Source organism: Ursus americanus, chromosome 19 (genome assembly GCF_024610735.1).
Source record: "Ursus americanus isolate L20-20 chromosome 19, mUrsAme1.1.p, whole genome shotgun sequence".
Taxonomy (NCBI): Eukaryota; Metazoa; Chordata; class Mammalia; order Carnivora; family Ursidae; genus Ursus; species Ursus americanus.
In genome coordinates, this window is record NC_142145.1 from 38,867,515 (window position 1) to 38,893,021 (window position 25,507).

The 25,507-nt window shown below is 33.6% G+C and overlaps 1 protein-coding gene across 2 annotated transcripts in view; it reads left to right on the forward strand.

Moving 5' to 3' along the window:
• TRAPPC8 (trafficking protein particle complex subunit 8) overlaps window positions 1-25,507 on the forward strand; it is an 85,545-nt gene that overhangs the window by 14,787 nt on the left and 45,251 nt on the right. Inside the window, exons 3-11 of one of the 2 annotated variants that reach the window (XM_045781884.2) lie at window positions 1,895-1,984; window positions 2,792-2,966; window positions 5,420-5,573; window positions 7,670-7,763; window positions 8,402-8,661; window positions 9,232-9,347; window positions 10,274-10,424; window positions 14,608-14,708; window positions 18,973-19,078. In XM_045781884.2, coding sequence (XP_045637840.1) covers window positions 1,895-1,984; window positions 2,792-2,966; window positions 5,420-5,573; window positions 7,670-7,763; window positions 8,402-8,661; window positions 9,232-9,347; window positions 10,274-10,424; window positions 14,608-14,708; window positions 18,973-19,078 — 1,247 coding nt within the window. Of the gene's footprint in view, window positions 1-1,894; window positions 1,985-2,791; window positions 2,967-5,419; window positions 5,574-7,669; window positions 7,764-8,401; window positions 8,662-9,231; window positions 9,348-10,273; window positions 10,425-14,607; window positions 14,709-18,972; window positions 19,079-25,507 lie in introns of those variants that run through there. The other variant, XM_087869895.1, reaches the window with a different exon arrangement.

Genomic DNA, 25,507 nt, shown 5'->3' on the forward strand with positions numbered 1-25,507 from the left:
CCTCAGGGTCGTGAGGTGGAGCCCCCAGTTGGGGTCCATGCTCAGGGTGTAGTCTGCTTGGGATTCCCTCTCCCTCTTCCCCTCTCTGCTCTGCGCATGCCCCCCCCCAAATAAAAATAAATAAAATCTCCATATATATATATATATGTATTTTTAAGATTTCATTTGTACACACACACACACACACACACACACACACACACGTACCGCATCCTGGAGAACACCTCATAGTAATGTATAAAGATTTCCCCCCTTCTTTTACAGCTGCATGGTGCATCCATTTAATGGATATGCTGTATTTTATTTTACCAGTCCCCTCCTGATGGGCAATATGGGCTTTCTAGTCTTTTATTACAATAGTGTTACAGTGAATAGCCATTTTGGAAGATTTGTTTATCTAGAATTCTTCAACCTCATCATGAAACAAACACCTTTTGATATATCTACAACTTACCTATTGTTTGTTAAATTGAAGCAGCAGTGAAACAGCAAAGTAACTAGAAAAATAATCAAAGTAGATAGAGAACATCATTTCCCCTTATCGGTGAAGATTCCTTCCTATTTGATTAAATTTTCTTGTCCTTGGCTGAGTGAAAATATACATTAATTTTCTAGACAGACTAATTTTCACTGACTTGGGGGGAAGACTGGTTGGTTAGAAAATTGGTTTTGTAACAGAGACTAGTATTGTCATTTATTCTCTAATTTTTGCCACTTTTCATATAGATTATAGTATTTCTGGGAATGCTTTTTCTCTTACAGCAATGAACATGAAATGGTTACAGTGATAGCGCTCCTAAATAATATATGGGTTATTCTCATAAGGTATTTGTTGGAGCAAACATTTTTTATATATATATGACACCAGATTAGATATTACTGTTTGGTTAAGATGAATGGCCTTTTTTCCCCTTTACCTTCCAGTTGGTTAATGTAGTAATATACTGTGAACAAAGTATATTTGCTGTTTTCAGTGATTAAGGTGAAAGGTTTGGTACTCGGCATAAATAGCTAGGAATGGAGTGTCTTTTAGAAAATTGATTCAGATAATCTTTTTAAACCTTGTGAGATGACAGTCTAATGACTTGACTTTAGGTAAGTTAAAAAAAAAAAAGAGTAGTTGTAAAATGCTTATCATGGAGCAAGAGAGGTTTGACATTTTAAGGATTACAATATATACATTTATTACAAAGTGAAAATACACCAATACACCTCTTTATATTTGATTATAAGGTAAGTATACTTTGAAGTTTTGTTATTGTCATACTCAATCAAATTATAAAGTAGAGGTTGTCAACCGTACCCCTGTTGACATTCCGAACCAAATAATTCTTTTTTGTGGGGAGCTGTCTTGGTCTTTTCATTGTAGGATGTTTTGCATCGCTCCTGGTATATTTCCCTAGAAGCCAGTAGCACCCATCCCCATCCCTAGTTGGGACAAGCCAGAGTATCTCCAGACATTGCCAAATATTTCCTGGTGGTCAGAATCACTCTTGGTTGAGAAACCATTGCTTTGAAATGATATTTATGAAGAAGAGCCACTTGTCACAATGTGACTAGTGGCAGAGGCACAAAACTTTAGTTCTGGAATCTTTTTACTCATATAGGTAATATTTAAAGGATTAATAGGTAGGTACATTCTGGGATCTTTTATAGGTTTAGGAATAAGTCAGTTTTATTTTTACAAGTGTATATATATACACACACATACACATGTAAATCTAAAAGAAGAGGTGAAATCTTAAGAGGTGAAAAATGTTTTACAAGTGAAAAATGTTTATTTACTGCTGGGAGTTATCTTTCACACCTTTTAGGAGTATGGAATTGAAATATTGTCTGGTGTAAATTGATACTGCTGAGGAATTTTAACTATTTTATGTATTGTTCATTTTAGCTACTACTCCATGGTTTGAGTCTTATAGAGAGACCTTTCTTCAGTCGATGCCAGCATCAGATCATGAATTTCTGAACCACTATTTAGCATGTATCCTTTGACCTTTGTGTTTTCTTAAAATGAAATGTTTTAGAAGTTATTAATCTCAGAAATAGTTCTATGAGGGCAAAATTGTTGAGAGGACATGGAGAATGGAGAAATTATTTTTTATTGGTGATGCTTCAAGTTTTTGTTACTGTTGTTTTTGTTAAATGGCATCCTAGATACAAGACTGGTTGCAATAAATTAGTTTTGTGCAAAGTAAGAATACTGAGGACTTGCTTATTGTTTTTCTTTTTTCTCCAGCTCAGATATTCCACATTTAAGTTTCTAAGCCATTTTATAAAGAGGAAGGGTAAAATGTCAGTGTTAACTGCTTTTGCTGATTGCCTCAGAATTAATTGCATATGCAAAAGCTCATATTTAAAGATAGTTTTCCATTTTTTTAGTAACCTGTGTTACAGCTATTAAACTCTTCTGACCAGTATGGCTTTTTAGTGTTCTTAATGAAGTTGCAGAGAGAAGTTAAGAGGTAGGATAGTGTATGAAATTGCAGTGAGATGGATTGGAGAGGAACAAGATTCAGCAGATTCTTGAGGATGGTGATGTATAATTTTGATATTGTTTGTTTTTATGTTCATGGATTCCCTTATGTATGTAAATAAAAAACTGTTAACAAAAAAACTAAGATTTAAAACCTTGAATTATTTGGAAATGTTGGAGGAATTATTTTGTGTTTCCAGTGAAAATCTATGAAATCAGATTTTTTTAGCCTGAAAAGTCTCCTTAGAGTTTTATTTTAATAGGATACTATTTATCATTTAGTGATGTGATAATTACCTTAATATGGTTTATAAGGTATGTTGGTAGCATCATCTAGTGAAGCTGAACCTGTGGAACAGTTTTCAAAGTTATCACAAGAACAGCATCGAATTCAGCACAACAGTGACTATTCCTACCCCAAGTGGTTTATACCAAATACACTTAAATATTATGTACTTTTACATGATGTAAGTGCAGGAGATGAACAGAGGTAAGCTTTATTTTTTTAATTCAAAAATTTTCCCTGTTAAATGACTAAATTAGTTTGGACATGCCTTGTTTAAATTTTAGATGTACTTTTTATCTAAGAAAGTAAAAGCTTATTAATAAAAAATGTAACTGTATCTTTCATTCCAGTGTTATATTCGACAACTAAGTCATTTTATGTTAGATATCATATGCTTATCCAAACTTCCCTTTCGATATAGATCTCTGTTACTACAGTCTTTGTACAAAAGTGCCTTTCATTTTATACCTATTGGTCTTAGCTGTTATTTCTTACTTTAAATTATTTCCTATTTTTTTCCTTTTCCCTTTCCCAGTTTTTCTCTTACTTTTCACTTATTGACTGTTTTTTAAAGGCACTTTTTTTTTCACTCTTCACCCTCTTGTCACTTCATATTTTTAGCCTTGATATTTTCACAGTCTCAAAAACATCCAGACATTTCTTTCTTACATGCCCTTTAATAATCTTTATTAGTGAGTTGCCATAGTCCTTTTATCTTTGGAACAAAAGAAAACTTATCTTTAAAAATAAGTCTTGAAAAATAAGATAACATAAAATAAAGTTTTATTTTATGGTTTTGAAGTTTATTTTGACTTTTGATTCAAGATGTGGATCAAATTAATCTTTTGTTTCAAACTGTTATTGTGATGTCTCAAAGCCATTTAGGATATGCAGTCAAATAATTGTTTGTTGCCCTTTTTCTGAGCATATACCATTATCTTTTAGAGAAATATTCCTTAATTTTTATTTTTTTATTTTTATTCATTTTTTAAAAAGATTTTATTTTTAAATAATCTACACCCAATGTGGGGCTTGAACTTACAACCCCAAGATCAAAAGTCCCATGCCCTAGGGCACCTGGGTGGCTCAGTCAGTTAAGTGTCTGCCTTACACTCAAGTCATGATCTCAGGGTCCTGGGATTGAGGTCCACATCAGGCTCCCTGCTCAGTGGGGAGCTGCTTCTCCCTCTCCCTTTGCCAGCTGCTCCCCCTGCTTGTGCTCTCTCTCTCAAATAAATAGATAAAATCTTAAAAAAAAAAAAAAAAAGTTGCATGCTCTGCCGACTGAACCAGCCAGGCACCCCATAAATTTTCCTTTATAGCCAAAAAATTTTTCTGAGGAATAATTATTACTTAGGATTTTTTTGAAATCATAAACAGTCTGTAGCCTGTGGATAAAGTATACTGTATAAATAGAAATAATTTGAACTGGCTGTTAAAATTAATTTCTGTCAGTTGGATATGGTATATGTCTTTCATATTGTATAGTTGTAACTAGGAAATGTAAGTAATTCAGGTGTTAGATCAGTCGTTCGTATGTTTAGCAGTATCATTGGTAAAGTGTGCAATTTATTGTACTTAAGTGTGTGTGTGTGTGTGTGTGTATACACACATATACTTGTATCTGTTTATGCAAGGTTGTAACTTTTATTTATCTAGTCTTAATTTTATAGTATATAAATATGATTTAATAGTTTGTCAGGCCTGCTATTTGTGTAGTACAAATATAGGATATATAGTACAAATATATCCTATATTTGAATAGGATATAAGATTTCTGGATTTGGGGTTTTTTTATTTTTGAACTAAATGGCTAATGAGTAAAAAGATACTGTTTAAATTAGGTTAGCTCTGTGTACTAAAATTTCATTTTTCATCGGAATATGCTGTTTGGTTCTTAGGCTGTCTTATCACTTGAATTATCTTTTCACCTACCAACTAGCATAAAGTATGTAAATAAAAATGCTTTTTGTTGTATTTGAGATGTAACTCATGAATTCGGCTATTATAAATTTTGCAGGAAAAAAGGGTGGATTTTATGGAATAAATACCTTCACTGCTCTTCAATTTTCTCTCTTTTTCTTCCTTTGAACTGTGTCCCTTTGAAGACAAATAAGGGAAGGGCAGACTGTGGCCATGAAAGATGTTTATGGCGTTTTGGGGTGCTATACTTTTCTGTTTAGCACTTACTTTTTTTGATAAATGTTTGTTATCTAAGATGGAATTTCCAAAAGTTTACTTCCCAAATCCTGGTTCTCATAGTTTAAAGAGTTCCTGATCTGTTAAGTTTGAAGCGGTTCTTTGGAAATTCGCAGCGCATATTATTTGCAAATGGAAGGCTTTGACGTGGTCTTCTGGCTTGGTTTACTGTGGTTCTCCAACTAGTTTGACCACCAGAACCCTCTCCTTGAATGATGTAGGAGTATTTTGCAAAATTTTATTCCATTAAGCATGTTTTGATAACTCTGTTTTAAAGTGCTATCCAAGCTAGCTAAATTTCAATTAGGATCATGATCTTTGTTTTAATTTTTTTACTTTTATCTCTGATTTTCTGTTCTGCCTTTTTTGGGGATTATTTTTACATTATTTTACTTTCTGTTATTGCCTAAGATATGCTCTCCATTTACTACAAACTTTTTTTCCATTTTTTATTTTAGAGCTGAATCAATTTATGAAGAAATGAAACAGAAATATGGAACTCAGGGTTGCTATTTACTTAAAATTAATTCTCGAACATCTAATCGGGCATCAGATGAACAGATACCAGATCCTTGGAGTCAGTATCTCCAGAAAAATAGTATTCAAAACCAGGTATATGTAAAAAAAAACCAATGAAGCAAACCACAAAAGCTGTATTTCAGTTTTATGACATAATGGTATCACTGTAGAATTTTTTATGTCTTCATTTAACTGGTAGCATTGTTAATATTTATTTTGCGGAATCTGGCTAGTTCTGATCCATCAGCATGTGAGCTCTTAATTCAGTGGTTTAACACTGTTTTAACTAACACATAATCCCTTATGTGTGTTCCTTTCAGGTTTATAATATCAGTGTTAATTGATCTTTTCTTAAAAGATGAAAAGTGAATTACATCAAAATTGAATTAGATTGGCTAGACATGTAGAGAATAGAATTTTTTACTTGTACATTTAATTCCTTATGAATGCTTACAGTCAATTCTTTATTATCCACATGCTCTGGGGTTGCCTTCCTTCATTTTCAACACGCTGTTCTTATGGCCACCTTTTGGAGCTCATACTTTTTAGGTGGGTGGGCTTTTTTCCCTAACTTTCTTTTGATTTCCTTTCCTTCTGAATTTTCAGGAAGTGTTATTTCTTCCTAACTTGCTCCTTTCTTAATCTAGAATTCTAGACTAATATTAATTGTTGTCTATTGGTTGAAGTGGGTAGGTATAAGGTTTCATGGTCTGTCAAACTTTTTAGATAGAATTGTATGCCACCTGGTAGTAGTCAGATGCCAATTTCCCATGCTTAGTTCAGATAATCAAGAGTTGACTGTTTTCTATGTAGAAGGGGGATTTCGTAAGTAAATGGGAATGTATTTGTATTTTGTACATTTAAACTGCATTGTGTACTCTGTGATATTTTAAAAAACTATATCAGTTATAAAGCTTATGTAATTTTTGATGTCCTATTATAAATATTGTTTAATAATCTGTTTATTTGCCTTATTTTTCTATCGTATATATGGAATTTTTGATCCAGATATAGTGCTATACTGATATTTACTTTAAGATAATGCTGGGGAAAAGTGAAGGAAAAAAGAACCAGTTGAATATGAAGGAGTTTTATTTTTAAAAATGGTCTTTCCGGGCCACACTCAGAATAGATTTCTCAGAATAGGAACAATATTGAAAAAAGGAGTCCAGTCATCGTAAGGAAGGGAAGCATAAGTCAGATTGTCCAGTTTGAGAACTTTTAATAGAAGACAGAGGTATCAGAAATTCTATACCTAGAAGCCCCGTATTGGAGGATAGTTTTAAAGCTTATCAAATCTAACCCCCTAATCTAATGCTTTCATTTCCTTTACCTATGAATAACCTCATCTAGTACTCACTCTCTTCTCAAGTGACGTATTCCATGTCTGAACAGCTGGAGGATCAACCAAAAATCATCTCCCTTTGCTTATACTCATTGGTCCTTTGGGACCGGTTTTTCATTTAGTCAACTTTCAAAATATAGGATAGCTCTCATGTCCCCTTTTATATTTTTTCCAGGCTGACTATACCTGTTTTTTCAACTCTTTCTTGAGTGGTGCTTTCAGACTGTTTCTTGTCCTTATCACTTTTATCTTGTTAAGTTCCAGCTTATATATTTCCCTGAAAACAAGACACTCAGAACAGTACCTCAAATTTACTACTCTCATAGAGTAGTTTGGGTTTTTTGGTTGACTGAGAAACCAGCGCCTTTGTATAAATAAATGTCGCATTGGATATTTTTCTAACACACAATGATGTATTCAGAATTTACTCCAACCTATTAACACTATATATATGACCCAGAAGATTCCATACCATCCCTCTTATTTTCCCCTTCCTGACAGTAGTCCATCTCTCTTGGCATTTCTTACTTCAGACACTTCTACAGGTATTCATTTGGGCATGTACTTACCACATGTGAACAGGAAAACTGAGATAGAGATCATTTGAATTCAGAAGAATTAGGGTAGTAGATTGAATATGAAAGGGAAGTTAGGAATATAGGAGGTGTGGATTGGAATGGTAAGGTAATATGAAAGAAGTTAAGAATTTGGAGGACTCGAAAGTAAGTGTCTTGCTAAAACAAACGAGGCTTACAGTTAGCAGAAGTTGTTGATGGATTTGGTGGTATTTTAAACATGATTAATTAACTATAACCACTAATGCTTTTTTATTTTATTTTGATAGGAATCATATGAAGATGGCTCTTGTACTATAACTTCAAATAAGAATTCTGATAGTAACTTGCTTTCATTGGATGGATTAGATAACGAAGTCAAAGGTCTTGATATACTTTCTCTAAGTTTCTCTTTTGATTGAAAATATCCACTGTTCTCAAAGCATGCTAATCCTTACAGATAAAAGATGGGGGAAATTTTCATAATAAAAAAGAAAATGGGCGGATTAGCTTTTTCTTTGAAGAATTTTTTGAATCATTTGAGTTTGACTTTTTTTTGACATTTAAACATTTATTTTATAAGAGTAATATATTTCTTTTTAAACAATTTGTAGAAAACAAGGGGTAAGATACTGTGTGCAGCATTAATTATTCCCAAAGTTGATGTGATTTTGAGAACTTTAGTTCTATATTTTAAATTACAGTTTTGATAGTGATAGCTCTAAAATTTATTTTGTTAAAAATTTTTCTTCTTAGCTGTTATTTAAAATGATTATATTATTTTTACACTGTATTTTTCTTTTATTTACAAGAATCTTTTAATTTCTATTATGTATAACAAGTATTAACCCAGGTCCTGTAATTTTAGGAGGGAAAATGTTAATGGTATAGTATGTTAGACTTAACAAGATAAACAGAAGGATAAAGTGTTCCAACATTGTTCTTTTTTTCTTTAGCAGTATGGTAGTAATATCACAATTTTCTGTTGCATTCTGAGAGTAAAAGAAAGATCTGTTTTTCAGTTGATGGTTTACCAAATAACTTTAGAGCTCACCCACTTCAGTTGGACTCATCCAGTGACCCTTCTAACAGCGTCGATGGCCCAGATCATGTAAAATCTGCTTCATCATTACACGAAACAAAGAAAGCAAATACTGGAATTATTCATGGTGCATGTTTAACTCTTACTGATCATGATAGAATTCGACAGTTTATACAAGAGTTCACATTTCGGGGCCTTTTGCCGCATATAGAGAAAACAATTCGGCAATTAAATGATCAGGTAAGCTTTAATTGTTCGGATTAGTATTTTTAAAATTTCAATGAAGAGTAAACTTGGGAATATAGTAGTATAAGTTATTTAAAGTATTTGAATTTTTTTTTTTTTAAAGATAGACTACTATTAGGTTTTATTGGTGTCACTTAGTAATGAAGTTCTGTTAAATCCTGCAAGATATTTATTCATTTACACTAGGGATTTTGCTAGCATACTGAACAATTTTCTTTTCTTTTTTTTTTTTTTTAAAGATTTTATTTATTTATTCGACAGAGATAGAGACAGCCAGTGAGACAGGGAACACAAGCAGGGGGAGTGGGAGAGGAAGAAGCAGGCTCATAGCGGAAGAGCCTGATGTGGGGCTCGATCCCATAACGCCGGGATCACGCCCTGAGCCAAAGGCAGACGCTTAACCGCTGTGCCACCCAGGCGCCCCTGAACAATTTTCTTTAAATCAATGTTGTTAAAATGAATATTTGCTCACTTTTAAAGCTTTTTAGTTATTTAGAATTTTTTCTTTTATATGTAAAAGTAAAACATTAAATTCTCATATTTGTAACAATCTTTTTTTGGTAGCTAATATCAAGAAAAGGTTTAAGTCGATCTCTATTTTCTGCAACTAAAAAATGGTTTAGTGGCAGTAAAGTTCCAGAAAAAAGCATTAACGAGCTGAAAAGTACATCTGGATTGCTGTGAGTAAAATATTATTGTTTTTGTTTTTTCTGTGTTTAACTCTGACTTGTGTTTGACTCTGTGATGTCTGGCAAAAAATGATTATCTTTTTAGTTTTTTAGTTTCACATTGGTTAAAACTTAGGTAGATAGGAACAGTGACTTTAATTATATTAAAAATTTTTTTTAAACCATTAGGTAATTAGATATCTAAAAATAAATAAGAACTAACTGGGGGCCTCAGAGGGGAGGGGGGTGGGGGAATGGGATACACTGGTGATGGGTAGTAAGGAGGGCACGTATTGCATGGTGCAGTGGGTATTATACGCAACTAATGAATCATTGAACTTTACATCGGAAACCGGGGATGTATTGTATGGTGACTAACATAATATAATAAAAAAAACATTTAAATAAATAAATAAATAAATAAAAATAAAGAAGAACTGGGAAAGTCCCTTACTTTTGGTCTCTTTCCCTATTTGTAAAAGATGGAGTTATATTAAGTATTCATTAATAATTCATCTAAATTAAAATATTGTCGTCTAGCAATTCTGAGTCATGGCATACATTTAGACAATTTTCTTTAATATAAAATCTTGTTTTAAGGGAAAATAAAATTCATTTTGGGTTTTTATGTTTTTCGCGGTTAAATAATAAAGTGAGTCACCTAGAATTAACCATTCGCTTCATAATTTGACCCTGGAGAAAATGCTTGCCTGCTGTTGAGAAGTTCTCAGTATAGGGCTATAAATTATATAAATAAAATTGTTTCCAAATACCTCTGGGAAATGACAGTCTCTCTTTGGAGATAGAATCCTTGTAAGACCAGATTAGTTTTCCTAATGTTTTAGACAGTTGAACAGCTTGTTAGACATTTTATAATGTTTAATGATTTAAGGATCATAAATTATAAATTACTTTTTTAACTTATTTTATATTTACAGATATCCACCAGAAGCACCAGAGCTTCAAATACGAAAAATGGCTGACTTATGTTTTTTGGTGCAGCATTATGATTTGGCTTATAGTTGCTATCATACTGCAAAGAAAGATTTTCTTAATGATCAAGCAATGCTTTATGCAGCTGGTGCCTTGGTTGGTATTCTATAATATAATTTCTTACTTCTGTTATCATAAATGATTTAGAAATTTCTGTTTATGAAATGGAAAGCAAAGTACGTAGGGTTGAAGTTGTACTCAAAGAGGATATAATGCTTTATAGGTTTTGAATTAGTTTATGCTGAATTGATGGATTTTCCTCAAACTAATATATTTAAGCATAGTCATATATGAGGGTTGATGTCTGAGCTTTGGCTAGTACCATCTAATTTTTGTGTATGCAAAATTTAATTTGAATTTCAGTTGTTATACTGAGTGTAACTTTTTTTTTAGCAGATGCTTCTAGATATATTGAAAAATCTTTTAAAATTGCTTAAATGTTTTGTTTCTTTGATGTACGACTATATATCAGTGAAGAACTTGTACTTTGGTTTGAGATAGACTGTCATCTGGGGCAAGTATTCAGCATCTCTAAGCCTCAGCTTTTTGCCTGTTAAATGTGAATCCTAATGGTGTAGTGTTAGATAAGGTATAAGGCATGTGATGTGTCTAGCACACTGCCTTGTATGTAAGGAGCTTTAAGCATCAACTGTGTTAGTTTTTATAATTGATAGGTAAACCTTGGTGTGTCAGAAAGAATTTTCTTTTTTTTTTCCCTAGAGAGCACAAAACGAGTTGGGGGGGGGGGCAGGAGGATAGAGGAGAAAGAGAATCTTAAGCAGGTTCCATGCCCAGCAGGGAGCCCGATGTTGGGCTCCATCTCATGACCCTGAGATCGTGACCTGAGCAGATATCAAGAGTTGGATACTTAACTGAGCCACCCAGGCGCCCCCCAGAAAGAATTTTCTACACTTGTTTGCCTTGTAACATTTTAAGTTTTTTTGAAAGTTGTTATGCCGTAATCTGCTTTCTGTGTTTAGAAAAGAGTACAATTAACACTGTTTCTTTCTACATAATCACTTTAAAAATATATAAGCTTGTAAACAAAAGTGTGAATAACAAAAATGTGTAAGAATAAATATGTCATTGGAAATTATTACGTAGACACTTGTTTAATAATTGCCATTTATTTTGCATTTGTTTTAATATTATGTATGTATAAAACTAAAATAGATAACTTAATGTAAAGTTAAAATAGCAAATGATATTTTCCTTTTTATTTCTGTAATTTTTTTTAAAGATTTTTTTTATTGTATTATTTGTTTCAGGGGTACAGGTTTGTGATTCATCAGTCTTACACAATACACTGTGCTCACCACAACACATACCCTCCTCAATGTCCATCACCCAGCCACCTTATCCTCCCACCCCCTCCCCTCCAGCAATACTTCTGTAATATTTTTAATGAAAAACATCTGCTAACTTTTGAAAACCTTGTTCAGGAACTGAAATCTTTATGAGTTGAAGTGCTTGAAAACTTAAATGAATTGTCCTTGGCTAGATGTTCTGTAATCTTTTATTATAGTTATCTAAATTAATGACTATATGAATATGAAATCATAAATACTTAATGTATTTCATAAATACAACATAAGTATGAATTTATAAAATGTACATTATGTACCTGCAAATTGAATGTTTGTATATAGGGAGAATCTTATAAAGGTATGGCAAAAGATTTCTGTGGTTTTATGGTATGTAAGCTTTTTCATTTTTATCTACAGTCTGACAAATACCATATTTAAACCATTTAGGTAGCAACTATATGAGAGAAAATAGTTTTACACTGGAAAATAAAGTCATATCTGCTATAACATAATGTATGAATACCTGAAAATCCTTGTAGTCTATAAAAGCTGCCTAAAAATAACAGGCCTTGGAGAAAAATAGGGTTGGGACATTTCTTAAAACCTGTATATGTATCTTTGAAACCAGACTACAAACCAAAACATAAAATGTGTTTGTACCTTGCAAGGTGAACTGTATAATGTAGTGAGGCTACTCCAGCATGGCTAGAAGTTACCTCAAGGAATAAAAACAACAAAACCAACATGTAAATACTGGCTGGGAGTAGAGGTGGAGCAGAGTAGCTCCTAACCAGTGGCCATGCCATGAAGTAGAACATGGAGGGAAGTACAGCGGCCTTGAGCCAAGAACTGTGCAAGTACACTGGGCATGTAATTCTCTGGAAAGAGAGTCCGTGTGCACCAAAGTGTAGGTGGTCGTTTTCTGTTTTCTTAAAATACAGATGGAAAGAGCTCCTGGCTGTGCAACAGCTGAGCTCCGGGCTTGTTCCTTTCCTGCTGAAGGTTATAATTTTATATTTGCTATTTTTGATCTCCTTGCCTAAGAAAAATTGTTTATAAATGAATACAAATTTTATTTGTACTGCTACCACTTTCCTATTTACCATTCACATATTAGCTAATGGATAAGGTCGAAATGTATGGTAGTAGAACAGACCATACTGCCTGCCTTTTTAGCTGAAAATTGAAGATACTTAGTTATGGTAACTTTAAGTTAAAATATATATCATACCAAAACAAGTAATAGGAATTTTTTTTTAAGAGGGAGAACGTGCGTGCATGTGCAAATGGGGGGTGAGGGGAGAGGGAGAGAGAGAATATTAAATAGGCTCCACACTGAGCACAGAGCTTGATTTCACAACCCTGAGATCAGGGCCTGAGCCAAAATCAAGAGTCAGACGCTTAATCTACCGAGCTACCCAGGTGCCCCAGGAATAGGAATTCTTAAAGAAATACTGGGTCTTTTTGTAGTTTAATCTGTCATAACTACCTTAACTAACTGGAGGCTAAGTAGATCACTCCTTCTTGATGAAAATCTTTGTGAAAAGTATTAATCCATATCAAAGACTATATAAGACATGATTTAATGGTTTTAATGGATTATTGACCGTCATATGGTAACTTGGGGTGATCATTTTGAATGTTCTCACCAGATCTGTAGAAATTACGTCAGTTTTGTTTGAATGTATGTTGATTTAATTTTTCTTGAAGAATTAAGTTAGAAAATAACTTAGAATTTGGGGGCATATTTTTTTTGCAGGATTTTTTTAGTACCCTTTTATTAATGTATCGATATGTAATATATATAGTTCGTATATAGTAGATATGTGTTTCTGTACATTATGGTATTCAACCATATATTCAATACATATTTGCTTTTTTGTATAATATAGGAGCATATGTATATTCATTATGCATTAGTTAAAATATAAAGTCGTTAAGAAAACGTGCTTCAGAGCTGTAGTATATTTTGTCACATGGATATAATATATTTCATTCAGCTTATTCATTAAATTTTGGAGCAAATACTGCCGGACACCGAGAATAGAAATGCATCCTGAAACAGATGTAGTTTATATTGTCATGGAACCTATAGTCTGTCAGGTTAAAGGTTAATCATTCCCCTGAATTTTTAGATAATTACTTGATTTTTTTCTATTTTAAAAAATGTTCCAGAGAAATACATTTATTCATCCTAAAATTGGATTGGTATTAACAGTTTTTCCCCCAATTTATGAAAGTTTCATTTATTTTTAGTTAAATTTTATTGAAACTTGGTCTGTAAGAGGACATAGTAGTGTATTTTACTAAGAAGGCCAAAACCCAGTATTTTGAGTCTTCATTTCTAAATTCGCTAGCACCATTGTATATTATTTGCATCATTAACTAAAAGCATAGACATTGACAATAGAATGGCTTTTTAAAGTGAAATAAAAAGAACTAGAAAATTGATAGTAATATAGATCTAAGAAATGGCCTTTTGTGCCTTTGGTGGTATAGGATATGAACTGGAGTTTGTAAGTAGCTAAAATATATATAGTGCGAGTTGTGAGCTCTGTTGTCATGTTCTGATGCTAGTAATTAGAAAGAGATGTACTTTACCTTGTCTCTCTCGATGGTCCTATCATCAGTCTGTAGACTCATTGAGAGAGAGGGAAGAACGGGGAGGAGGTGGAAGCAGAATCTTAAACTAGGGGTACTTGGTAGTTGTATATACCATAACTCAAAGTGTTTATCAGTCTCTTGAAAAATCTTATTTAAATACTGAATGACAGACTTTGGTATTTGACTAGAGAATTTAAAAACTAAAAGCATATAATTAATTTTTCAAGTCTGCATTAATCCATGAAATTTATACATGTGCATACATAAAAAGCTCCAGCAAACTTCAGTCCAATTTGTAGGCTTCCAAATGCTTAACTATAAGACTATTTCTCCTTTTGAAGTAGTATAAATAATGTCTTTTTCTTTAGGAGATGGCAGCAGTATCAGCTTTTCTTCAGCCAGGAGCACCTAGGCCATACCCTGCACATTACATGGATACAGCAATCCAGACATACAGGGATATCTGCAAGTAGGTGACTAGAATATTTATGTTTTATCCATTTGGAGGTAAATTTAACGCTTACATTGTTATTAGGTATAAATGGATCTTTGTTCTTTGTTTTTCATTCTTTAAATTTAAACAAACTCCCGAATCAAGTTAATATACAAGATGGTGATTTTTTAAAACTGGTGTTTTATTATGTCCTTTCTCTTCCTATTTCGTTTGGATTTGTAGTTAGGAATTTGTTATACATAATGTCGAGGTTATATGTTATAGTGAGGGTGATTTTATTGGGCGGACATTTCTGACCTAAACTACTGTTAAGCCAGGGGTTGCCATTTTGAACTTTTCTTATTAAATAGGCAGAACACAAAGAGTTAAATAATAGTCCAGGGAAGAAAATGAGAAGTGTTTTGTACACGTATTGAGTTCTGTCAGAATTCCGTAGGAGTTAGAACTCACCACCTGTGAGGAGACTGAACTGTTCCAGAAAGTGGTCAGAGGAGGTGTCATAGGACTTTTGAGGAATGGATCTGAAGAAAGGTGGTTGGGATTTGACAACTCTGAAGACATTTCAGGAATTGTGACTGGCAGAAATAATGTTTTGGATTCATCATCACTGGTGCAAGGGAATAGAGCCCTGGCTAGTTTAGAGGGTGTATATGAAAAGGTGTTTTGGGAGGTATCAGTGTGGGGAGCCTTCATTCTCATTTATCATTGTTATTGTTAAACTGTAGTTAAGATTTATATAGTAGCAGATGGAAAATTCTTGAATATTCTGTATAGGCTTGACATAATAATATTTTTCAGAAAGATCTGACTTTTTCTATGTAGAATGGGTGGATTGGAAGACAGAGAGGTAATTCTGTCTCATAATACTGTTTAAGGAGTAGTGATAGTAGTAATAGCAGTGTGTTTACAACACAGTACTAATAATCATTAACATTTTTTGTGTGCCTAGCATTTGCCACTATGCCAAAATAATTTACGCACATTGAATCTTCATAACAAATCTATGAAATGGTGGGTACCAGTACTATGTTCATTTATAGATGAGGAGAATGAAACTTGAAGAGTTTAACTGGCCTTAGGAGCCAGTTTTGGATCCCACCTATTAAACTTTGCAATCTATTTGAGAATGTATTTGGAGATTCTGGTGGCAGATACAGCCCTCTGTGAAAGACGACCCATTGAAGGATTCTGAAAAGGAGAGGTTCAGAAGATAGAAGAACTAGGAGAATGCCGTGTTACAGAAACTAGAGTAGTAAATAACTTTCAAGAAGTTTGAATATTCTCTCTTTGAAAAGATTTTCCTTGTCTTCATGAAGCACAGAGCTTTTGGCAAGATGCGCATGTAATGATGTGAAAGAAAAGGAATAATACCTAGTGACCCAGATAGCCAGATAAGTCTGGCAATCCAGTTTTGTCCTCCTGTCTGTAATAGACTACCAGCTTTTTCTAAATCTGCACTTAACTGTCTTGCAAAAAATTTACCTTGGAATCCTTATACTGTTACCATAATTGATAAAATTTGTCATCAATTTAATAGGTATTTTGGGATAAATGAGAAACACTACATTAATTATACATATGCATTTTTTGTTGAAGAGACTATATTTTTCCCATTGTATATTCTTGCTTCCTTTGTTGAAGTTTATTTCTGTGCTTTCTCTCATTGATCCATGTGTCTGTTTTTGTGGCCATACCATACTGTTTTGATTACTACAGCTTTGTAATATAACTTGAACTCTGGAACACTGATACCTCCAATTTTCTTCTTTTTCAAGATTGCTTTGGCTATATTTAGGGTCTTTTGTGGTTCCATATAAATTTTAGGATTATTTGTTCTAGTTCTGTAAAAAATGCTATTGGTATTTTGATAGGGATTGTTAAATTTGTAGATTGTCTTGGGTAGTATAGACATTTTAACAGCATTTGTTCTTTAAATCCATGAGCATGGAATGTCTTTCTGTTTGGTTGTGTCATCTTCAGTTTCTTTCATCAGTATGTTACAGTTTTTAGAATACAGGTCTTTCACCTCTTTGGTTAAGTTTATTCCTAGGTATTTTATTATTTTTAGTGCAGTTGTAAATGGGATCATTTTATTTCTCTTTCTGCTACTTCATTATTATTGTATAGAAATGCAATGAATTTCTAGTCATTGATTTTCTATCCTGCAACTTTACTGAATTCATTTATCAGTTCTAATAGTTTTTTTGTGGAGTCTTACAGGTTATATATATATATATATATATATATATATATATGTGTGTGTGTGTGTATATATATATATGTATATATATGGTATATCATGTCATCTGCAAACATATATATGTGTGTGTGTGTGTGTGTGTGTGTATATATATATATATATAGTATATCATGTCATCTGTAAATAGTGAAAATTTTACTTCTTCCTTGCCCGTTTGGGTGCCTTTTATTTTTTTCTGTTGTCTGCTTGCTGTGGCTAAGACTTCCAGTACTATGTTGAATAAAAGTGGTAAGAGTGGACCTCTTTGTCTTGTTCCTGACCTTAGAGGAAAAACTCTCAGTTTTTGAGTATGATGTTTCCTGTGGGTTTTTCATAAAAAGCCTTTATTATGTTGAGATACGTTCCCTTTAAACCTACTTTGTTGAGGGTTTTTATTATGAATGGATGTCGTCAGATGCTTTTTCTGCATCTGTTTAAATGATTTCATGGTTTTTATCCTTTCTGTTGTCGATATGATGTATCACATAGATTGATATGTGAATATTTTTTTTAAGATTTTATTTATTTGACACAGAGAGAGAGAGTGTGTGTGCACGCACAGGCAGGGGGAGCAGCAGGCAGAGGGAGAGGGAGAAGGAGGCTCTCCACTGAGCAAGGAGCCCGATGTGGGACTTGATCTCAGGATCCTGGGATCATGACCTGAGCCGAAGGCACACACTTAACTGACTGAGCCACTCACTTGCCCTTGATATGCGGATATTGAACCCAAATGAGTTTTTAAAATGTTGCTTAAATAAACAAAAAAATCTTGGACTTGTTAACATTATAACTTAATAACTGACCACATGGATAAATAGGTGAAGAGGAATCAAACATAAATAAGTAAAACAATAGTGTTAAGATTTAAGGCTGTTTATAGGGGTGCCTGGGTGGCTCATTCGTTAAGCATCTGCCTTCGGCTCAGGGCGTGATCCCGGCGTTCTGGGATCGAGCCCCACATCAGGCTCCTCCGCTGGGAGCCTGGTTCTTCCTCTCCCACTCCCCCTGCTTGTGTTCCCTCTCTCGCTGGCTGTCTCGCTCTCTGTCAAATAAATAAATAAAATCTTAAAAAAAAAGATTTCAATGGTGTTTATAAAGTTTACTTAAGAAAACTCTTTAAGAAGTGAGCATATTTGAGCATATTATATATGAGTAGGTGTTATTAATTAGGAGGTAGTCTTTTGTATTCATTAAAAATAATCATAGATATTCATAATACTAACCTAAGAGAGAACATGATTTGTAGAAGTCACTACGGTAATTTTTGAAAGTAGTAAATTGTTTTTTTTTAAAATATCACTGTTCAGAATGACCTTCAAGTTAGTAATCTTTGTAATTTTAAAGCCAAACGGAATTTTGATATAAAGATTAGAAAATAAAAAGAAAAAATCTTGGCTATTTCCCAGCAAAAGGATTCCATCTTATAATTTCATAGTAAGAATATTTTTATTTTTATTATTTTTAATAATGAATAATGCAATTCTAGGTTATTGATGTTAGTAGTCCCTGGGGGGAAATTGGCTGATTGTTTTTATACAAAGATTTTGCTCAGGAATCAATCAGATTCCCATGCTATTGTTTCCAGTTGAAATATCTCAATGGTACTACTAGATGGAATGCACCTAAATATTCCTAGAAGTAGCCAGTAAATTGAAACACACGTGACTACAGTTTGTAGTGAGGAAGGATAAAGAAATATGGGTGAAATATTTATATTCCTTTCTATTCATAGCAAGTTTAATTTGTTAACCAGCAGCTGGTTCAGATATACCAGTTAGGTTCTAGCTTTTTTGTGTATGGAAAATGTGCCTTTGCATTGTATTTTTACCATGAAATTATACGATGATAAAAAGTTTTGAATAGTTATGAGAATTCATTGCAGTTTTCTTTCTAACCTTTTTGGTAAGTGGGAAACAAGAGCATGGATGTCTTTTTACTCAAAAACTAGAATTGGAACTTTTGTTGAACACCTAGTTACTGTGCTGTATTAAGGTATTACTGTAGTGCTAATTATATTTTTCCCGTCTTCTTTTTCTTTAGGAATATGGTATTGGCTGAGAGATGTGTATTGCTTAGTGCTGAAATCTTAAAAAGCCAAAGCAAATACTCAGAAGCTGCAGCTCTCCTAATACGGTTGACTAGTGAGGTACTGAAAATGTGTAGTATTTACTTTAGTAACGTTTCATAAATTTTAAAAAATATTTTTTTCTTGAGAGGGTGTGCAAAACATAGAAGTAGAGGGGAATTTCTTTTTGGGAATTTACAATGTGGCTGCTTATTTGTTGAATTAATTTTAAATGTATTTTAGAAATATTTTATGAATGTATTTCTAGATTTTAAGTACACATTATTGTTAACTACAAACATGTATCGTACATCTTTTATGAATTAGATTTTGACTTATGCATAGCAATATTGATTTATTTAGGTTCTTTTTTGTTTTTTAATTTTTTACTTTGAGTACAGTTGACATACAGGTGTGCAGCATAGTGATTCAATTTCTCTATACATTAGGTTCTGCTCACCACAGGTGTAGTAACCATCTGTCACATACAACACTATTACAGTATCATTGAGTATATTCCTTATGCTGCCTTTTATTCCTGTGACTTAGTCATTCCATAACTGGAAGCCTGTTATCTTCCACTCCCCTTCACTCGTTTTGCTCATTTCCCTATTCCCTTCCCGCCGGCAACCTTCAGTTTGTTCTCTGTATTTATAGTTCTGATTCTGCTTTTTGTTTATTCGTTTTGTTTTTAAGTTTCCGCATATGAGTGAAGCCATATGGTCTTTGTCTTTCTCAGTTTAACTTGTTTCACTTAGCATAATACCCTCTAGGACCATCTGTATGTTGTTGCAAATGGCAAGAGTTCATTCTCTTTTATGGCTGTGTAATGTTCTATTGTATATATGTAAACCACGTCTTCCTTATCCATTTGTCTATCAGCGGACACTTGGGTTGCTTCCATATCTAGGCTATTGTAAAAAATGCTGCAGTAAACATAGGGTCCATATAGTTTTTTTGAATCAGTGATTTCATTTTCTTTGTGTAAATACCCACTAGTGGAGTTATTGGATCATACGATATTTCTATTTTTAGTTTTTTAGAGGAACTCTGTACTATTTTCCACAGTGGCCATAACAGTTTGCATTCCCAGCAGGGTATGGAGGTTCCTTTTTCTCCACATCCTCGCCAATATTTGTTGTTTCTTTTCGTCTTTATTTTAGCCATTTTGGCAGGCGTAAGGTGATATCTCATTGTGGTTTTGGCTTGCATTTCCCTGGTGACGCGTGATATTGAGCATCTTTTCATGAGTTTGTTGGCCATCAGTATGTCTTCTTTGGAAAAATGTCTGGGTCCTCTACCCACTTTTTAATGGGATTATGTTTTGGTGTTGAGTTGTTAAGTTCTTTATATATTTTTGATATTAATCCCTTATTGGGTATATCATTTGCAAATATCTTCTCCCAGTCAGTAGGTTGCCTTTTTGTTTTCATGGTTTCTTTCACCGTGTAAAAGCTTTTTATTTTGATGCAGTCCCAATAGGTTATTTCTGCTTTTGTTTCCCTTGCCTTAGGAGACATATCTAGAAAAATGTTGTTGCGGTCAATGTCAGAGAAATTACTGCATTATCTTCTAGGATTTTTATGATGTCAGGTCTCACAGTTAGGTCTTCAATCTATTTTGAGTTTATTTTTGTATATGGAGTAAGAAAGTGGTCCAGTTTCATTCTTTTGCAGGTACTTGTCCGGTTTTCCCAGCACCATTTATTGAAGAGACTTTTCCCTGTTGTATATTCTTGCCTCCTCTGTCATAGATGGATTGATCATATAAGGATGAATTTATTTTTGGACTGTCTACTCTGTTCCATTGGTCAGACTCTCTCATTTTTGTGCCAGTACCATGCTGTTTTGATTTTTAAAGCTTTGTAGTATGTCTTGTAATATGGAATTGTGATATCTCTAGCTTTGTTCTCTTCTCTCAAGATTGCTTTGCGGTCTTTTTGGTTCCAGACAAATTTTAGTATTATTTGTCCCGTTTCTGTGAAAAATGCAGATGGTATTTTGGTGGGGATTGTATTGAATCTGTAGATTGTTTTGGAAGTATGGTAGTTTTAATAATAGTAATTCTTCCAGTACATGATCATGGAATATCTTTCCATTTATTTGTGTCATCTTCAATTTCTTTCATCAGCGTTTTATAGTTTTCATAGTACAGCTCTGTCACCTCCTTGGTTAACGTTATTCCTAGGTATTTTATTCTTTTTGGTGCAGTTGTAAATGGAATTTTCTTATGCATAGCAATATTTAAAGCAACATGCCTGTGCATCATCCTAATATAAAATTGATACTTAAAATGAGTAATTACTGAGGAATTTTTAATCTTAGTTTCACTAGTATGAACTTGTAAAAACATCTTAAGCATTTAAAATAATCTATATTATGAATATTTCAGAAGAGGAAAAGCAATCCATTTATAGTTGCTATTGAAAGTGTAAAGCCGATTTATTATTATTATTTCACACCACTAATAGGTATGTAATGTATTACTTTTCTACCTCATCTCCAAACTGGCCAACAGTGTTTGCATATTTGCCTTAATCTCAAAGAATAAACATCTAATGTCAGCATGGCAGGCATCTGCTGCAGGTGGCTTAGGGTCAGATGTTTCAGAAACATCTGACCATAAGCTCAAAGATATGTAGTTAAAGGGAGGGATTGTTGGTTAGGGCTCAATTTCAAAGCTACTTTTACAGCATCTAACTTACCCTCTTCCTACTTTGAATCTGATTGGTAATAAAAGCATCTAATAGTTAAAATTTGATAGGTAATACATTAATATTAAACAAGGGTAAAAGAGTGTGTTTTTTAATTTTTTTAAAGATTTATTTATTTGAGAGAGAGAGTGCGGGGGGAGGGGCAGAGAGAGATTCTTAAGCAGACTCCCCACTGAACATGGAGCCTGACATGGGGCCTGATCTCACAACCCTAAGATCATGCCTGAGCTGAAATCAAAAGTCAGACCCTTAACTGACGAAACCACCCACATGCCCCAAAGACTGTGTGTAGATGAAAAGTTCCGGAAAAGCCACCACCTTCTCCTCCTCCTCTTCCTTTTTAAAATTTAAATTCAAGTTATTTAACATATAATGTAGCGTTGGTTTCAGGAGTAGAATTTAGAGATTCATCTCTTACCTGCAATACCTAGTGCTCATCCCAACAAGTGCCCTCTTTAATGCCCATCAGCCATTTAGCCCATCCCGCCACCTATCTCCCCTCCAGCAGCCCTCAATTTGTTCTCTGTAGTTAAGAGTCTCTTATGGTTTGCCTCCCTCCCTGTTGTTATCTTATTTTTCCTTCCCTTCCCTTAAGTTCATATGTTTTGTTTCTTAAGTTCCACATATGAATGAAATCATATGATATTTGTCTTTATCTGACTTACTTCTTTTAGCATAACACACTGTAGTTTCATCCATGTTTTGCAAATGGCAAGATTTCATTCTTTTTGATGGCTGAGTAATACTCCATCATATATATACACCACAGCAGATACCATTAAATTGCATCGACTCCGGGCTTGTAACGAATGGTAGTGATTTTTTTTTTAAGTATGGCTAAAGACAGATTTTTTAGATGGATGCTTGAGAACAAAAGAACAAAATCAAACACTTCCTTCGTTTGCCTTTTAAATGTTAATACACCCTATGGTTTTAATCCTTGGATCACTATACTTTTATTCTACACATTTTTGGGGTGATCAGTTCTTAGTGATTTTCACTGTTAAATCTGTCTCCAACACTGACCTCTCTTTGACCTTTAGATTTGTAATGCCAGCTGCCTTTTAGATTTACCTACTTGGATGTTTCCAAAGCAACATATCAATACTAAAGTCATAAACTTGCTTATCTTGTTGATCATGATTTAAAATTATATTATAACCAGCTAGTTCCTCATCTGCTCCAGGCAGAAATTGAGATGTGCCTGTAGTCTCCTGTCCTACCAGTAATCCATTTTTTTTTTAATTTCTTAAAAATGTTTTCTTTCCATATCTCCAAGTAATTCACTTCCCTTCCCCCATTTAAAGCCCTCCTCCTGCTGACCTGGTTCATGTCCATAATGTCCTTCTGGACTGTGGCCCTTTTCCTCTTTGTTCCCTTGTCTACTAGTCATAATATCAGTCATGTCCTTCAGATAGTCATCTGCAGTACCCCAGGTTATCCTAAGTGTCTCTATCCTCCCCTCTCATATAATGCTATAAGACCTGACTTGTCATATTATATTGGAAATTATATTTAAGTTCTTGAGGGTAGGAAATTGTGTTGTCTTGTACATATTATCCTCAGTGCCTGGTGCTGGCCTTGGCATATGGTATATAATTTACATATGCTTGTTGAACTGAACCATTAATTATTCTAAAAGGGTTTCTGTAAGATATTACTAATTAGGTTAAGCAATGATATTAACAATGTCAAATAATTGATATTGTGTGGATACTGACCAATATGAACAGTTGTTAGATATAAACTATTTGGTAAAGCTGAATATAGATTCTTGAGTGTGTTGATGTTTTGTATTGTTATAAATAATCTTAACTTGGGTTTGACTATGTTGCTGTTTTTCAATCTAGGGATTATCAGTGAATGTAAAGGGAAATTATGGTTTTAGGAGCTTGAATAAAAATTATTTGGAGCAAATTCTTCTGTCTGCATTGCAACCTTGTTATTTTCTACCATTATTCTTTTTTCCTTTCCAAGTTTGTTTTCACCTTTTCAAACCTGGATGATTTGTTTTGTCATGAAATTTAAAGAAACTTGTCATAATCATTGTTTCGGGGTGTGAGATGGGATGAGTGGTGGGACATTTCCCCAGAAACTGTCATTCTCAGTGGTGTTTTTGTGCTATGCTTTTCAGATATTTCTTTGTGATAACTTGAAAGTAAAAACTACTAGGCATAGTATGTATAAAGTTATGTTAAATTTTAACTACTAATTGTGTTTATGTATGCATTCTGTCAATTAAAAAGGCTTATAATATGTGAAAAGTGCACTTGTCTTGAGGATAGGGAACAGAGTTACATACTCTTGACATTAATGATTTAGGTTTCTAAGATTTTTGTTAGCACGGTTTTGGAAAAGACAGCTGTGAGGCCTGGGTGGAAAGAGTTATACTTTGGCTTTATTTTTTGGACTGCAAATTTATGGGCAGGTGGATCTTATTCTTGTTATGTGCTGGGATTCTCAGGATGACAGAGCAAACCCAGCTAATAATAAAACATGGCACAATTACCACCAGATAGGACAGTATGTCTGAATTTGGTGCTTAAGAGGTGATGTTTTTTCTCTACTGTGTTTATGTTTCTGTGTTGAGTATTTATTCTGGTCCCCTTTGTCTGTTACTGCATTTAAACACAGTAAGTCAGTTTTTTCCTATCAGGGATAGTAATAGCAGTTTTTACAAGTTTCTCCACCTTGGCAGGAACTGTTCCTGTGGTAAACTGATCAGCTCATAGCACCTTCCCTACTAACTTCAGTTACAGAAGGAAAAAATCTGAAAGCCATCCTTGTGATTTGGTTTATTGAAGTCTATGCAACAAGTGCCCGCATCAGTTGTGTTTTTATGGAAACGTTTATTGAATCCTCTACTTCAGATGACTCCCCCCCACCAACCCCAATAATTATCCTACTTTAAGTTAATGTTGCAGTTTTTGTTAAAATTATCTCCTGGGTTATAGGCAAAGTTCATAGGCTGGAATTCCTGTTGAAATAGTATCACAGATTTTTTTTTTCTTAGTTCCTTGTAGAGCATATGTAATGGACTTGTCATATCATAGATATGAACTACCACTAAAATAAAACTTTATTCTTCAACTCATTAAAAGCCTCTGCTTTCCAGATAACACTATCACTTTGTGAAATTCTTTCATTTTTTTTCCATCAACGCTGAGAACAGTTGTTTTTTTTCAAGGCTATTTTTTTTATTTAAAGCAATATATTTTCTACTTCAGGTATCATTGTAAGAGACAGGGACTGCAGAAGAACAAAGTTGCAGTGAGTCATGGGGGTAGGGCATTCAGCTCAGCAGATGACTTCTTTCTCAGACAACTGCCATACTGGATACAAGTGTGAAATTTTACTTCAGCTAGACTAATATATGCCATGGACCTCCTGGTTTTTCTCCTAAATTGGTCAGCCCTTGAGTATTAAATTTGACAATGCTGAGGGTTTATTGTGCTGGTCTTAAATGGATTGTACATTAGAATCATTTACACACCATCAAAGGGGTCTAGGGTATGGTCCTTATCTTAATCAGAATGTCCAGGATTGCTGCCCTTCCAAGTTTTCTAGTTTAATGAAGCCTCATAGGCAGTTAAAAAAATATGTATGTATTTATGCTGTATGTCTGTATGTGACCATGTGTTTGTGTGTACATACTAGGAATAAATTTATAGCACTTAAAGAAAAAGACTGTGAAATACTATTGAAAAGGCAAAATAAAATTCTGAAACAGAAGTAATTAGAGGGAATTGAATTACCTGTTCCAGATATTGAAGATGTATTATAAAGCTACAGAAATT